At 39.3% G+C, this 14937-nt stretch overlaps 1 protein-coding gene across 7 annotated transcripts in view; it reads left to right on the top strand.

The window, feature by feature from the left end:
- Window positions 1-14937, top strand: part of METTL4 (methyltransferase 4, N6-adenosine) — a 334285-nt gene that overhangs the window by 104982 nt on the left and 214366 nt on the right. For 6 of the 7 annotated variants that reach the window (XR_014074590.1, XR_014074586.1, XR_014074585.1 and 3 more), the window contains one exon: window positions 2913-2985. Coding sequence is in view for 1 of the 7 variants with exons in the window: in XM_081561886.1 (XP_081418012.1) it covers window positions 2913-2959 (47 nt within the window). In the remaining 6 variants the exon portion in view is untranslated. Of the gene's footprint in view, window positions 1-2912; window positions 3559-14937 lie in introns of all 7 variants that reach the window. The other variant, XR_014074587.1, reaches the window with a different exon arrangement.

The raw sequence follows: 14937 nt of genomic DNA, 5'->3' as shown, positions 1-14937 counted from the left end.
ATTTCACATATAAGTGACATCATATGATATTTGTCTTTCTCTGACTTACTTCAGTTAGTATGATAATCTGTAGGTCCATCCATGTTGCTGCAGATGTCATTATTTCATTCTTTTTTATGGCTGAATAATATTCCATTGCACATATGTACTACATCTTTATTCATTCCTCTCTTGACGGACATTTGTACTGCTTCCATGTCTTGGCTATTGTAATAGTGCTTCAGTGAACATGGTCGCGCATCTATCTTTTTGAATTGTGGTTTTATCCAGATATATGCCCCAGAGTGGGATTGCTGGATCATATGGTAACTTTATTTTTAGTTTTTTAAGGAACTTCCTTAAAGTACAAATGTACATTCCCACCAACAGTATAGGAGGGTTCCTTTTTTTCTACCCCTTCTCCAGCATTTATTGTTTGCAGAATTTTTGACGATGGCAATTGTGATTGCTGTGAGGTGATACCTCATTGTAGTTTTGATTTGCATTTTTCTAATAATTAGAAAAATAATAATAATAGGAAAATGAGTACATCAAGGCTGTATATTGTCACCCTGCTTATTTAACTTATATGCAGAGTACATCATGAGAAACGCTGGGCTGGAAGAAACACAAGCTGGAATCAAGATTGCCAGGAGAAATATCAATAACCTCAGATATGCAGATGACACCACCCTTATGGCAGAAAGTGAAGAAGAACTAAAGAGCCTCTTGATGAAAGTGAAAGAGGAGAGTGAAAAAGTTGGCTTAAAGCTCAACATTCAGAAAACTAAGATCATGGCACCTGGTCCCATCACTTCATGGGAAATAGATGGGGAAACAGTGGAAACAGTGTCAGACTTTATTTTTCTGGGCTCCAAAATCACTGCTGATGGTGATTGCCGCCATGAAATTAAAAGATGCTTACTCCTTGGAAGGAAGGTTATGGCCAACCTAGATAGCATATTTAAAAGCAGAGGCATTACTTTGCCAACAAAAGTCCGTCTAGTTAAGGCTATGGTTTTTCCAGTGGTCATGTATGGATGTGAGAGTTGGACGGTGAAGAAAGCTGAGCACCGCAGAATTGATGCTTTTGAACTGTGGTGTTGGAGAAGACTCTTGAGAGTCCCTTGGACTGCAAGGAGATCCAATGAATCCATCCTAAAAGAGATCAATCCTGGGTGTTCATTGGAAGGACTGATGTTGAAGCTAAAACTCCAATACTTTGGCCACCTTATGTGAAGAGTTGACTCATTGGAAAAGACCCTAATGCTGGGTAGAATTGGGGGCGGGAGGAGAAGGGGACGACAGAGGATGAGATGGTTGGATGGCATCACTGACTCGAAGGACATGGGTTTGGGTAGACTCCGGGAGTTGGTGATGGACGGAGAGGCCTGGCGTGCTGCAATTCGTGGGGTCGCAAAGAGTCGGACACGACTGAGCAACTGAACTGAACTGATTGGAGAAATGTCTGTTTAGACCTTTCACCTATTTTTTGATGGGTTGTTTGTTTGTTTGTTTTGATACTGAGCCGCATGAGGTGTTTGTATATTTTGGAGATTAATCTCTTGTTGGTTGCATCATTTGTGAATATTTTCTCCCAGTCTGTGGGTTGTCTTTTTGCTTTGTTTATGGTTTCCTTTGCTGTGCAAAAGCTTTTAAGTTTAATTAGGCCCCATTTGTCTGTTTTTATTTTTTTCATTACTGTAGGAGGTAGATCCAAAAAGATATTGCTGTGATGTATGTCAAAGAGTTTTCTGCCTAACAATTTTCCTCTAACAATTTTATAGTATCTGGTATTAAATTTAGGTCTTTTAAAAAAAAAATACTTATTTATTTTTAATTGGAGAATAATTGCTTTATAATATTGTGTTGGTTTTTGTCATATATCCATTTAGGTCTTTAGTCTATCTTGAGCTTATGTATTTATTTTTTAAAATATTTATTTATTTTTAATTGATTGATAATTGTTTTATAATATTGGTTTGGTTTCTGTCATACATCAGCATGAATTAACCAAAGATGTATATCTTGAGTTTATTTTTGTTTATGGTGTTATAGAATGTTCTAGTTTCATTCTCTTACATGTAGCTGTTCAGTTTTCCCAGCACCACTTATTGAAGACAAAGACAGTGATTTTTGACTGTTTTACTTACTGTTACCAATTCCAGTGCCTTCAGTATTCCTGGTCCAAAATAAGGACTCAGTAAATTTTTGTTGAATGAATGAATAAACGAATCAGTTGCCCTTTCTGCTACCTATTTCAAAGTGATGCAGAACCGTGGAAGCAGTAGGCGATGAGGTATACAGGAAGAAGCACTGGGTCCAGTGCTGCGAAGTGGCCATGTAGGCTTGGGTCATATGCCTTGGTGTCCTCATCTGCAAAATGAGGCAGTTAAATGAGATAGATGGTTACATGAATCTCTTCCATCTCTGGGGTTATGTGACTCTGATCTAATTAAGGAGGTGCTGTAACAACAAAGATCTATGCTCCATTTCAGACCAACTTGGAACTTTCTGTGATAGCCAGAAAGCATGCATTTCTGCATCACTCCTTTCAAAGTTTACCATTAATCATCCCTGTCTTTGAGGGAGGACCAAAGCCAGGCAGTGACTAGAGGAAGAGGTAGTTCCCTAGTGTTGGTCCTCAGCTCTCACATTGTCTTAACACATTTCCTCACCAGGCTGGTAACGTAGTTTGTACTACTTGCTCTAATGCTGATGCTATAATATCAAGTTACATTTTTTCCCAAGCATTTCTACATGTATCAATTGCCATCACAACATCACTATGCAGAATGTGGGTGAGGTTTTATTAACATAGTCATATACAGAAGCTGAAAGGTAATTAATTAGCATCATCACAGAGACAGTTTGCCACAAGTCAAGGCCAGAGCTCTGTAACAAGGTTTTTTTTTTTTTTTTCCTTTTTTTAGGAATAGAGTGCCAGCATAAGAAGCTAAAATCAGAACTAGTAGCATAGTTACCAGTGTCTCCAAGTCTGGAGTGGTAAGTTGTTTAGAAACACATATTTAAATGTTTCTGCAACTCACGGAGTTCCAGGAACACTATAGTATTTTGTTGGAGATGTGAAGATTTTCAGTATCCTATGGAGTTGAAAGAACATATCCTCATAACTCTGGGCTTTATAGGATAAGTACTCCTACCCTTCTCGCCTCTCAAATTACGTGACACTCATGGCCCTACCTAGGCATTTTACCAGAGCAGCAATAGAATTCTCTCCCCTGAATTTCTGGTCAAAAAAGGTGAATATGTGGAGGAAATATGCTTAATTATTAAGCAACCCAATATATCCCTCACGAGCTTCCCTGGTGGCTCAGATGGTAAAGAATCTGCTTGTGATGCAGGAGATGTGGGTTTGATCCTTGGGTGGGGAAGATCCCCTGGAGAAGGAAATGGCAACCCACTCCAGTATTCTTGCCTGGAGAATCCTATGGACAGGGAAGCCTGGCGGGGTACAGTACATGGGGTTGCAGAGTCTGACATGACTGAGTGACTAACATTTTCAATATATCCCTCAGTTGAGAGCAGAAGTGAGCAGTGGCAGCTGTAACTATTCGGGTGCAGAATAATTCAAAATCAAAGTTTAGATAGCTAGGAAGTTTATCACAGTATAGAAAGCATAAAAAACTACAAACAACAAAGACCTAGATATCCAGGATCAGTATTTAGAAGACAGCTGAGTACAAGATCAGCTATATTACTGAAACCAATTTGAATTAAGCCCATCCTGGCTTCTGGTAAGACGGGATCTAGAGACTGAGGCAGACTCCGCAGAGTTCCATGATAAAATATATAAAAACTACAGTGTTGAACTATGTCTCTTTTCTCAGAAAAGCATGACAGTGGTTTCTAAAAGCTGGATTCCTCAGTTATATTTTTAAAATACAGTAATTTTTGATAACAAGGTTAAATATGTCACACTGGGGAGAAAGTTGAGAATGCCAAACATAACAAGTACAGTATATGCAATATCATTTCTGAGTTTTTACTCTTGGAGACAGAATGATTAAGGTAGAAAGTATCAAGGGCATATACATTGTAGGTTTGTTTGTAGCTGGAGCCCCGACACCATAGAGACTCTTTCTGGCAAGGGAACAGATTAAACCTTCCTGTTGGCCCCAGCACCCTAGAGTTCTATACCTGTTAGAGACTTCAGCATGTGAAGTTCATGTTAGAGCTGCCTAAGCCAGTAGGAAATAAAAGCTATTCCAAGAGACAATGAGTAAAGCAGGCTGCAAGTATTTTGCAAAGCATATTAGTATGAAACAGTATAAATCAACAGGTGCAGAAGAACGATGAATATTTTCATATACCAAGAATGATCATACTGAAAGGAAGTAGCACCAGCCCTAGGGCAGCACAGCACAGAGATACCCAGCACATCTGGGGCCATCCAGGAAGACAATGGTCCCAGCTGAACCAACTGATCCTCTGCTGTTAGTCATGCCAGCCATGTGTGCTTGCCTGTGTCTTCAGAGGACCTGAAAGTCAATTTCAGAACCTTATTGCCTTGCTATTTATATTTGTAATTTTTTTGTCTTTGAGTGTGGGTTGAGTCATTCCCAATGAATACTTCTGGCCGACTCATGTTCCTCAGCTGAGAGAACCCCTCAGGGGATTGTTATATTTAGACACCTGAACTGAGTGGACCCTGAAAGTTACTGATAATTGTGGAGATTCTGACCTCCAGTAATTACTGTATTAGCAGGTCTGGTTTCTGTCTCAGTAGCAATTTATACCTCACTGTTCTCTGAGTGATAGTGGTTAGAGTCCTTTTCATACACTGCTTCCGGAATCATATGCTCTCAGAATTATAGTATAAGCTAAGGTTTCATTGCTGTCTTTCCCACATAATTCACATTATTTGTGCACTTTCTTGTAAAGGTGGTTTTCGAGAAACTATTAGATGCAGATTAATCTGTCTCTCTGGCACACACATACACAGGAAAGAACATGAACTTTTTTGGCCAGGAGACCACAGTAACATGCAAGCTTGTGGGCTGGATAATGTGTCTACAGGACTTCTTTTCTCTGGATTAAGACCTATTAATAAACTGTCACTGAGGGAGCTCTTCTACCCAGGTGACTGACTGTTCAGTGGGTAACAATTATGGTGCTTATTGGCGTAAAGCCTTCACTGATACACGTCCCCTGTTGATCCACCTCAAAGTCCATCATGGGCCATATGAAATGTCCTCTTCTGCTGCCCCTGCCTCGTATTTTATGCTGTAGTTGCTGCACACTGTTTCTGGTTCCTTGATCACAACACACTGTTTATTGCCTTTTTCCCTTGGTTTCTACTCTCCCCTCTGGAATAGCTTCACCTCATTTCCTTCTGACTATCCATGCTAAAGATTTTTTTTCAACAATCTCCTCTTTTAGCAAGACTTTAAGATAATTTATCTCTCCTGTTCTTTTCCACTTCCATCAGGCCTTCTGTTCTCAGCTGGTTGGCCAAGATGCCCCTCTGAGTTTCCACTGACCTCGGTGAAGATCATGGTGAAACACATTTATTTATTTGTCTGTCTCCTCCAATAGACTCCAAGTTCCTTGAAGGCAGAGGGTCTATTTTTTATTCATCTTTGGCTTTCCCACTGTCTAGCTCAATGCTTGATATATTGCAGCTGAAATAAATATTAAATATTTATATAATTGAAAGATATTATCATTCAAAAAATAGCAAACAATTTTGAGAAACCCAACAGAACTTGTTGTGACAGAACACATAGTAAAGTTCAGTTTTGAAGTCTAGCGAGAATGATAGCTTAGATTTGCATTCATTTCCACTTATGTGGGTTTACAACCAAATTGGCAAACAAGCAGTGTAAAGAAAGCAAGAAACAAGGAGTAAGGTGAATGAATGTCTCTCATATACTTCCTCTCCTTGGAAGGAAAGCTATGACAAACTTACACAGAGTATTAAAAAGCAGAGACATCAGTTTGCTGACAAAGGTCTGTCTAGTCAAAGCTATGGTTTTTCCAGTAGTCATGTATGGATGTGAGAGTTGGACCATAAAGAAGGCTGAGCACTGAAGAATTGATGCTTTTGAACTATAATGTTGGAGGAGACTCTTGAGAGTCCCTTGGACTGCAAGGAGATCAAACCAGTCAATCCTAAAGGAAATCAACCCTGAATATTCATTAGAAGGACTGATGCTGAAACTCCAATACTTTGGCCACTTGAAGTGAAGAGCTGCCTCATTGGAAAAGACTCTGATGCTAGGAAAGATTGAAGGCGAAAAGAGAAGGGGATGACAGAGGATGAGATGGTTGGAAGGCATCACTGACTCAATGGACATGAATTTGAGCAAACTCCAGGGGATTGTGATGGACAGGGGAGCCTGGCATGCTACAGTCAGTCTATGGGATCACATAGAGTTGGACACAACTTAACGACTGAATGACAACAACAAAATACTTCCTCAGATTCTCAAGACCTCCTCAGGTTCCAAATAACTCAATAATCTCCTCAGTTCTTCAAGAGCTTGAGCAGTTCTTCAAGCAATTGTGCTCAAAGTTCAGGTCAGGCTGGAAGCTAGAATCTAATGGTCTCCTTGCCTTGGACAGCAGGAGTCTCAGGAAGAGGCCACATCAGCACATAGAGCTCTATCTGCCACCACTAATGGCAGTTCTCTCTTTATCACACATTTCTGGGTTTGTCAGAATGTCATCAAGACAATAGCTGGCCATCAACTGTATCTTTTCACGTGCTGGGAAAAGTAGCCTCAGTGTGTCATCAAATTCCAGACCAAGTAATATATGAAAATCAGTGATTATGTGTAAAGTCCTCTGTGGCTGTTGTTCTGCCACAAACCACACAGACATAGTTTCCTGAAGATTTTTCATAGCTCTGTTCGTGAGATTGACTATATATATATATAATTTGCTGGGATCATGTTCAAGTTACAAAAACCTAGAATTAAAATCACCTCCTAGATCCTAGCAACTAAGAGAAGTTTATAAAAGAAAAGAAAAGAAAAGACCCTGATGCTGGGAAAGATTGAAGGCGAAAGGAGAAGAGGGCGACAGAGGATGAGATGGTTGGATGGCATCACTGACTCAATGGACATGAATTTGAGCAAACTCCAGGAGACAGTGAAGGACAGGGAAGCCTGGTGTGCTGCAGTCCATGGAGTTGCTCAGTCGGACATGACTGAGCAACTGAACTGAACTGATGAAAGAAAATAAAAACTTCAAAAAATAACGAAAGTTCAGGCTGAGGTTACAGAAAGTTTGTTTGTATGCTTTGTTAATAAAAGCTGTAGAAATACAAAGAAGGACTGATGGAATTTTCCACATGCTATGAGACAGGGAACGTTTCACATCTTAGAAAGTAGTATTGTTTTGTTTTCTCAAACGATGTTGTGCATATGTGTGGTTGGGGAAGAAAAGTGGTAACTGCTGATTACAAATCTGTGCTTTTTGAATGTATAGATCATCCTTTCCTGGGCTACTTAAAATACACTGGAGTGAATCTTCTGGATAATACAGAGTGATTCATGTAGTCTCATTGGGATAACACCAGCTTTTCCTGTTTTCAGGCACTTAGTTCTGGTCCAGCCACTCACTGTACCATTTGTAATTCTATTTTGGACTTCTAGAAGGTTAGCAAGGTTGAATAAAGTTAGCTGCAGAGTCAGGCTATAGGATTTAATGTATGTTTAAAAATCCATGTCACAGTGTCCTGGAATTTCAAATTTTCCCGTTTGCCATCCTACCAGTTTTATTTCCTGTTCCTCCCCAACCAGTACCCTCTGCTCTCGTTGTTATTGTTGGTTAATTGCTAATTGTTGTGTCTGACTCTCTTGCGTTCCCATGGACTGAAGCCCGCCAGGCTTCTCCAGCCATGAAATTTCCCAGGCCAGAATACTAGAGCGGGCCATTTCCTTCTCCAGGGGATCTTCCCTATTCAGAAATCGAACGCTTGTCTCCTGCACTGACAGGCAGATTCTTTACCGCTGAGCCAACTCTCTGCACTACTGGGCTTCTTATCCCCCAACCCCATTGTCCTGAGAACTTTCTGTGCTTCTTTCTACCTGTGTTCCTTTGCTCCTACTTTTTCCCTGTAACTGGGATGTTCTTTTCTTTTCTGCTTTATCTGTTTAATGTCTGGGAATTCTTCAGGTGGCAATCATCTACCACCTCCTCCTCATCAATCTTCAAGTTTTCAAACATATTTATTTCTCTCTTTTTGAACTCTTATAAAAATTTTTATTTTATCTGAGGTTGTTATCTTTATTTAGTGTTTCAGGTGTGTGTTTTGGCCTTAACAAATCCCCATAGTAACCCCCATCCTTGAGATTCTGATTCTCGATTGTCTCCTTAACCAAACAGCAAACTCTATAAAGGGGATGATTTATTTTCTGAAGCCACTTATAATGTTTAGAGGGCTTCCCTGGTGGCTCAGACAGTAAAGAATCTGCCTGCAATGCGGGAGACCAGGGTTCAATCCCTGGGTCAAGAAAAGATGCCCTGCAGGAGGGCATGGCAACCCACTCCGGTGTTCTTGCCTGGAGAGTCCCCATAAACAGAGGAGCCTGGTGGGCTACAGTCCATTGGGTTGCAAAGAGTTGAACACAGCTGAGCATAAGCACAGCACAGCACAAATGTTTAGAACGGTACAAAGCACACAGATGCCTAGTAAGTACAGTATTGCTGAGAAGAAATCAAAATTGACTTTAAAAAATGGAAAAAGATATGTATTTTCATGGAGAAGATGTAGATAGGTGAATAGAATGAAACCATTAGTGCTCAGTTGATAAAATTAACATTGGTTATCTAAATTTTTTGCTCATCTACTTATACTTTAATATCCATAAAATGAGAAAATGAGGATCCACAAATTGAATCAGCAGCAGCAGCCTATATGGAGGCTGAATTCTAAAAGGTACAGTTTTAATTAAACCAAAGCACCATAAAACCAAAAATCTTAGTTAGGCTAGCTATCACCCCTATATTTGACTTTGCTTATCTTTTCTTCTGAGGAATTTATCTGGGAAAGGATAGAAAGGTCACAAGGGCAGGACATGACAGGGGGGCACCAGCTGTCGTAGAAGATGGTCAGCTATCAATTTCAGCCTTTGGAAGCTGACGCTTAATCTTCTAACACGTTTGAATGGGAAGTAAATTGGCTTATTGGTTCCTCCTCCAAACCACATCCTTTGTTAAGCCCACTGCCCCTAGGGGAGCTGAGATTTCTTGTTAGAGAACAGTAGCCAACACACTGATACAGATTTAAAGACTTAGATTGAACAATGTGGACCATTCTAAGAACCAGTATGCTATCTTTTACTATGTATACATAATATGCATATACTCTTTCCATCAAAAATGTAATTCCATCAGTTCACTACTCCAGCCACAGTCACCTCAGCTTTCCTCAGTGGCTCCTTGTCTGAGTTTCCCTAACATTTTCACCTGGCTTTATTGCATCCTGTTTGTACCTGATCCATTGTGTGTGCTTTCCCAGAGTCTCTTGGGCTCGTCTACCTCCCAGATCTTTCTCTGTGAGCTCTGCTTTACCTACCACGGTGGCAGGTCAACCAGCTGCATGCCTGCCTCTGGCTTCCCAGGGGGTCTGCCTAAGGGCTTGATGGTGCAAACTGACTGGCGCAGGAATCGATTCTCTACTGCATCAAAGTCAACCAATGGAAACAGGCAGAGGGCAGCCAGGTAGAAAGGTCCTCTCTTTCTTTCCCACAGGCTTCTCTCTCTACACAGAGTGTCTCTGTGCAGACATCCGAGTAGCTGAGCAAATGCACTACCAGTGGCCCGCTGCGTCTTTTCAGGATTCTTTGAGAAGCAGTTGCCAGCCCAGTGATGCGTCCCTTTGCCTCGCTCCCCATCTTCCCAACTATACTTACAGTTTTCCTTACTCTTGCTTTCTGGGGATCTTTCACTGCAAATAAACCTTCAGAGTTCATCCTGCCCTAGGCTGTCTTTCCAGGGAACCTTTGACAAAATGATACAATAATGATTTGTTTATATGCTTCTCATTTCCGGGAGACTATCAACCCCTTGAAAGCAGAAAGCATTTTATACTTTTTTGCTATATCTACCCCAATATTTGACATTAAATAGGCCAAAGGTCCATTTTCATGTAACAGACTTCTACAGGAAAATATAGGGAATCATAGAGTAAAAATGTTCTTTGTAAAATGGGTACCTTCAAATAGCATTATTAAATACATAATCTTATTGGCTAAATTTAAAAATCATCCTTGTATATGAAATATAAGGTGATATTTGAATCATGGAGGAAGTAAGAAAAAGTTTTACTAAGCAGATGATTCAAGGCCCCAGTGGTATTTCTGCCATTTTGTTATTGCCACTGGCGAGATAATTCTAACTAAAAGTGAGCTCTAAAAAATTCAAAATCTGTGCTATATATTTAAACATCTTAGGATTCGGCTGCCTCTGAAAGGTGAAGGATAAATAAATATCAAGTAATAAGCATCTAAGAGCTTTGACAGGAAATAAAGGCAGAAAGTCCATTATGGTCATAAAAAGGGAAGTCTAAATGAAGCCTGATTGGGAATAAAGCAAATCTCAGCATCTTCTTTTGAATTTGTGATATACTGCAGATGCCAACTCTTCATCTCATTTAACTTAGGCCAGGGCTAAGCTTGAACAGAGAACTTTAAGTATTTCCCAAACTGAATAAACGATGGTGAAAGAAATCCTGCAACTGCAGATACAGGATGATGGGAAGATTGTAAACCCAGAGTAATTTATGATTGAGAATATATCTTCATCATGAATACCTCCTGTCTGAGGCTGTAAGACTAGGTGGGAGCCCTCAGTGACCACATTCCAGTTTGGGCACAAATTAAATGATGTGCATGTTTTAGGGATTTACACCTCAATCTGAACCTTAAGTCTACCCTTTTAACTTTTGTTTTCAGCTTTGCTTTAAAGTATTTATTTGTTTATATGTATTGAAGGGTTCCAAACCAAGAAAGCCCTAGTAATATTGCACTTAAAGAAAAAGTATCACTTAAAGATGTGTATGGAAAATGTTCTAAATTTTAGAATCTCAAGTTTAAATATTTCAGGAAATTTACTTTTTAAATGAAAAATGGAAGTAAGAGAGGTGCAGATGGGAAATAGTAGGAAAGAAAGATACTAATTTTCATTGAGCTAGAAGCTTTGCCTGTATTATCTCACTGAATTTTGATAACAATCAGTCTTCCGGGGTAGGTGTGATTATTCCCATTGCATAGCTGACAAACTGAGTTTAGTCTCACTTTTAGGGCCACCCAGTCAGTGAGCAGTCGAGCTAGAATACAAATCCAAGCCAACTGATCCCAGAGCCTCTGACCTACTGGCCGTGTCATGCTGCCTATTTATCACTAGCCACTGACAGAATTTAAAGTTCTTATTAGATGCCCTATTCTCTTTAAAGGGCAGCTGTGACTTTGCCAGCCTTTTACTTCCTATCCTCAGGTCTTGGTTTAGCATAAACTGGACTGACTTGGATAACTAGCACAAAAAAATAAGATGTAGGGCATGGATCCTGTAAGATCCAGAGTTCTCCAGAGAAATGGAACAAAATGAACTATTATGGATACAATAGTCTCTCCCATCACTGGGTGGGCACTGGTTAGAAAACCATTGGTGTCTTGAGTGTGACCCTGAGTTTTGTAATAAAGGTAAATGTTTATTATTTGAAGTCATGCCTTCAAATTCTGACTCTAGTTTTTCCTTTTGGTTTTAAGTCTGGTAGGAATATTCTTGTGATTTTTATTTTGATACAGTATAATGTAAAGAATCATAGACCCACAACTCAATGAAAAAGTCCATGTCCAGTGACCACTGGTGAGCACAGTATTCTGTTTTCTAGGATGGGAGTTGTCTCATATATTGGAACTGGTCTGTTATAAAATCTCATAAGCAAACTAACACTGAGATGCTAGTATTAAGTGTGTGTGTGTGTAAATGTCTTGACATTGGGACAAAAATCAAGATATCCTTTTTTCCATTTTATTTTAACATATGTTTTTTACTCTTTTCATTTCTTTCTGTAGAAATTGCAAATATCATCATGCAGAAATTTCACTTCTTCAGTTTCCTGAGCTCATAGGTCACATTGCTTTTTTTTCTGAAATCTCTACCTGGCTCAGTAACCAAGGCAACAAATCCCTGGTTAATGATTCACTAGAAATTCACTGTGGAGGTGGCTTATTAGTTTTTTCCCCCAAGAGCTGGGATAAAAAGCTTGCTCGTGATTTTTTTTTCATCTATTTCTCCTTTCTCTCTTACTTGCAATCCTGACAACTTAAATTTAATTAAAATCAATAGGTAAAAATACCCAGGACTTCACTTGACTATTTTGGTATTTATGGTGTTTGTATATGTAAATACAAAATGTTAATAAGTATAACAATATTTTATGACTTCTTTCAGTTTTCAATTTTGACAAGTGGATAATAAAACAGAAATAATTTAGGATGGTGATTTTAGGTTTAAGCAGTATCCTAGTCCTTTGAAGAGCTGTTTAGAGAAGGCATCTTTAAGAAGGTACTAAGATGCCATCAGGGAAAGAAGACAGGACAGATAAAAATCTGACAGAAATTTGAATGGAAAAAAGTCAACTTTATGAAAAGGAATAAATGTGGGATGAAATTGACAACAGGCAAAAAAAAAAAAAAAAAAGCCAAACAAGCAAAAACTAAACTAAAAAAATCCTTGGCATTGCTTAAAAACTATTCCACAATATGCAAAGATACAGTTTTACTGGATGAATAAATCCAAATACATTTTTGGAAAAATAATTTTCTTCCAAAGTATTTAAAGGGAAGCAAGAAGGAGAGGAAATGATAGAATGACATTTAACTTGTTTCTCAAGTGTTTACAAAGGAGAAAAAGGCAGTGACACTGGTGAACACAGTTGCATGGCCTGAAAGTGCTAAAAGGAATGGGCCTCTTAAGGAAGGCGTCGAGGAGCAAGGGAGAGACATTAACCACAGACTTTTAACACATTCCCTCTTGCCATGGGGAGCTTTTAGTGCCATGTTAGATGTGGTAAAAATAGCTAAAATCATGAGTCAATACGTGTTAACTCAGGGAGATCTTTTAGGACCCTATTAAGAATTGCAGATGACTAATACAAAAATTAGACTTCATAAATTGATAGAAAGTATTTATCTATGGTGTTATAGTTGTTCATATGTCAAAAGACATATGAATGAAAACCACATGATTTTGTTGTATTGAGATCTTGAGAGGAGCACACTAAAGGATAGTGGAATTCTGAGTACATCATTAGTATATCTGTTATTTTATATCATACAAATCTGGAAATCATTTCTGGAAGGAAAAAAAAATAAGAATTTCACTCAATAGTTCTGTGGAATGTGTTTACCATTAGGGAACATAATAGCAGCACTATGGAACCCACACAGGGTTACTATTCTGACAAAATTTATTGCTAAGGAAAATAATAGCAAATTACCTGAAAGGCAGAAGTGGATGCAGTCCCACAAGTGGCTATGGGTTGGTTTTTTTCCACCTTGTCCATGTTCCCCACCACAGTTTTGCCTGGAGGCCATTCTGCTTCCCCTCCTGGCCCAGAAGCTTTGGGTTGGAGTTGCCTCCACCCTGGTCTCCAGCGCTGGAGCCCTTACCCAAGCTAAGCCAGTCAGAACCACTGACCTGGCCAATCTCAACTACGAAGACTCAACCCAGGCTTCTGTTGGAGCTTTTGTTTGACTTTCGCTCTGGCTCTGGATTGCGTGTAAAGATAAGAGGAGCCTGAAGTTGCAGGACCCACTGCAGGGAGAGAAGCAAAGAACACTGGTGATATCATCTAAGTCCTGAATAAAGAATCTCTCAAGTTTCTACTTAGTGTGACCTTTCATTTAAAGGAACAGTAAATATTTTTTTGTGTAAGTCAATGTGAGACTTTTCTCTACTTCCAACTAGAAGATTCCTAAGAGAAGCAGAATACTTAAAGCCATCCATAAGGCGCAGAACTTCCTGAGATAAACAGTAAGGTTGAGTAGTTCTGTTAAGGCAAGTGTCACTCACGCAGGGGACCTTCTTCTGGTTAATGACTGGAATATTAGAAAATAATTTAAAGGCAGGTACTATGCTTTCAGGGCTTCCCCGGTGGCTCATTGGTAAAGAACCCACCTGCAGTGCAGGAGCTGGGGTTCGATCCCTGGATCAGGAAGATCCCCTGGAGGACATGGCAACCCACTCCAGTATTCTTGCCTGGAGAATCCCTTGGACAGAAGAGCCTGGTGGGCTACAGTCCTTGGGGTTGCAGAGTTGGACATGACTGAAGCAACTTAGTATGCATGTACTATGCTTTCAGGAAGGCTGTATTTTAGTTAAGGAAAAAGAATAGTAGCAAAACCCCAAAGAACTATTAGGCATTGTGCTCTGCTATTCTGATTTAGTAAATGTACAAAGAATACACCAGAGGGAGGAGATAATGATTAATCATGAGAAGGCTGTCAGGAGATGGGCAGTATGTGGAGAATAACAGGGCTAAATGCCTATGATTCATGGGCCAAAATTTAAGTGCTTATTATGGTGGATAGTTTGGAAATTTTGAAAATTTCTTATAGTTTATTCCTCTGAGATCATCTATACTGGTTAACATTTTAGTAGAAGGTAAATCCCAAGGTCACGTTATGGTGTTTGAACAAACACTGGGAAGAAATATTTCAGTTTTTGCAAAATAAATTTGGAACCAGTTTAGCAACTGAGAGAATATTTTCAACGCCTTTGTAGCAGATATGAACACTTTTCATTAATTATGTGATTCTCCTTGAAAGAATGAGTACTCCTATTTTAGCCATCTGGAAGTGGTTTGATGCCTCCTAGACTTTTTTTTTTTTTTTCCTTTGCCTTGTGAGAACATACTGCAGATCTATTGTTAAGTTATAAGAAATGCTTATTTTCCAACTAATTTTTTCCTATTGTCAAAAG

Source organism: Giraffa tippelskirchi, chromosome 14 (assembly GCF_054371585.1).
Source record: "Giraffa tippelskirchi isolate mGirTip1 chromosome 14, T2T-mGirTip1v1.2.pri, whole genome shotgun sequence".
In the NCBI taxonomy this organism is placed as follows: domain Eukaryota; kingdom Metazoa; phylum Chordata; class Mammalia; order Artiodactyla; family Giraffidae; genus Giraffa; species Giraffa tippelskirchi.
Note: the sequence above shows the minus strand (reverse complement) of the source record. Positions and strands in the feature narration are given on the sequence as shown.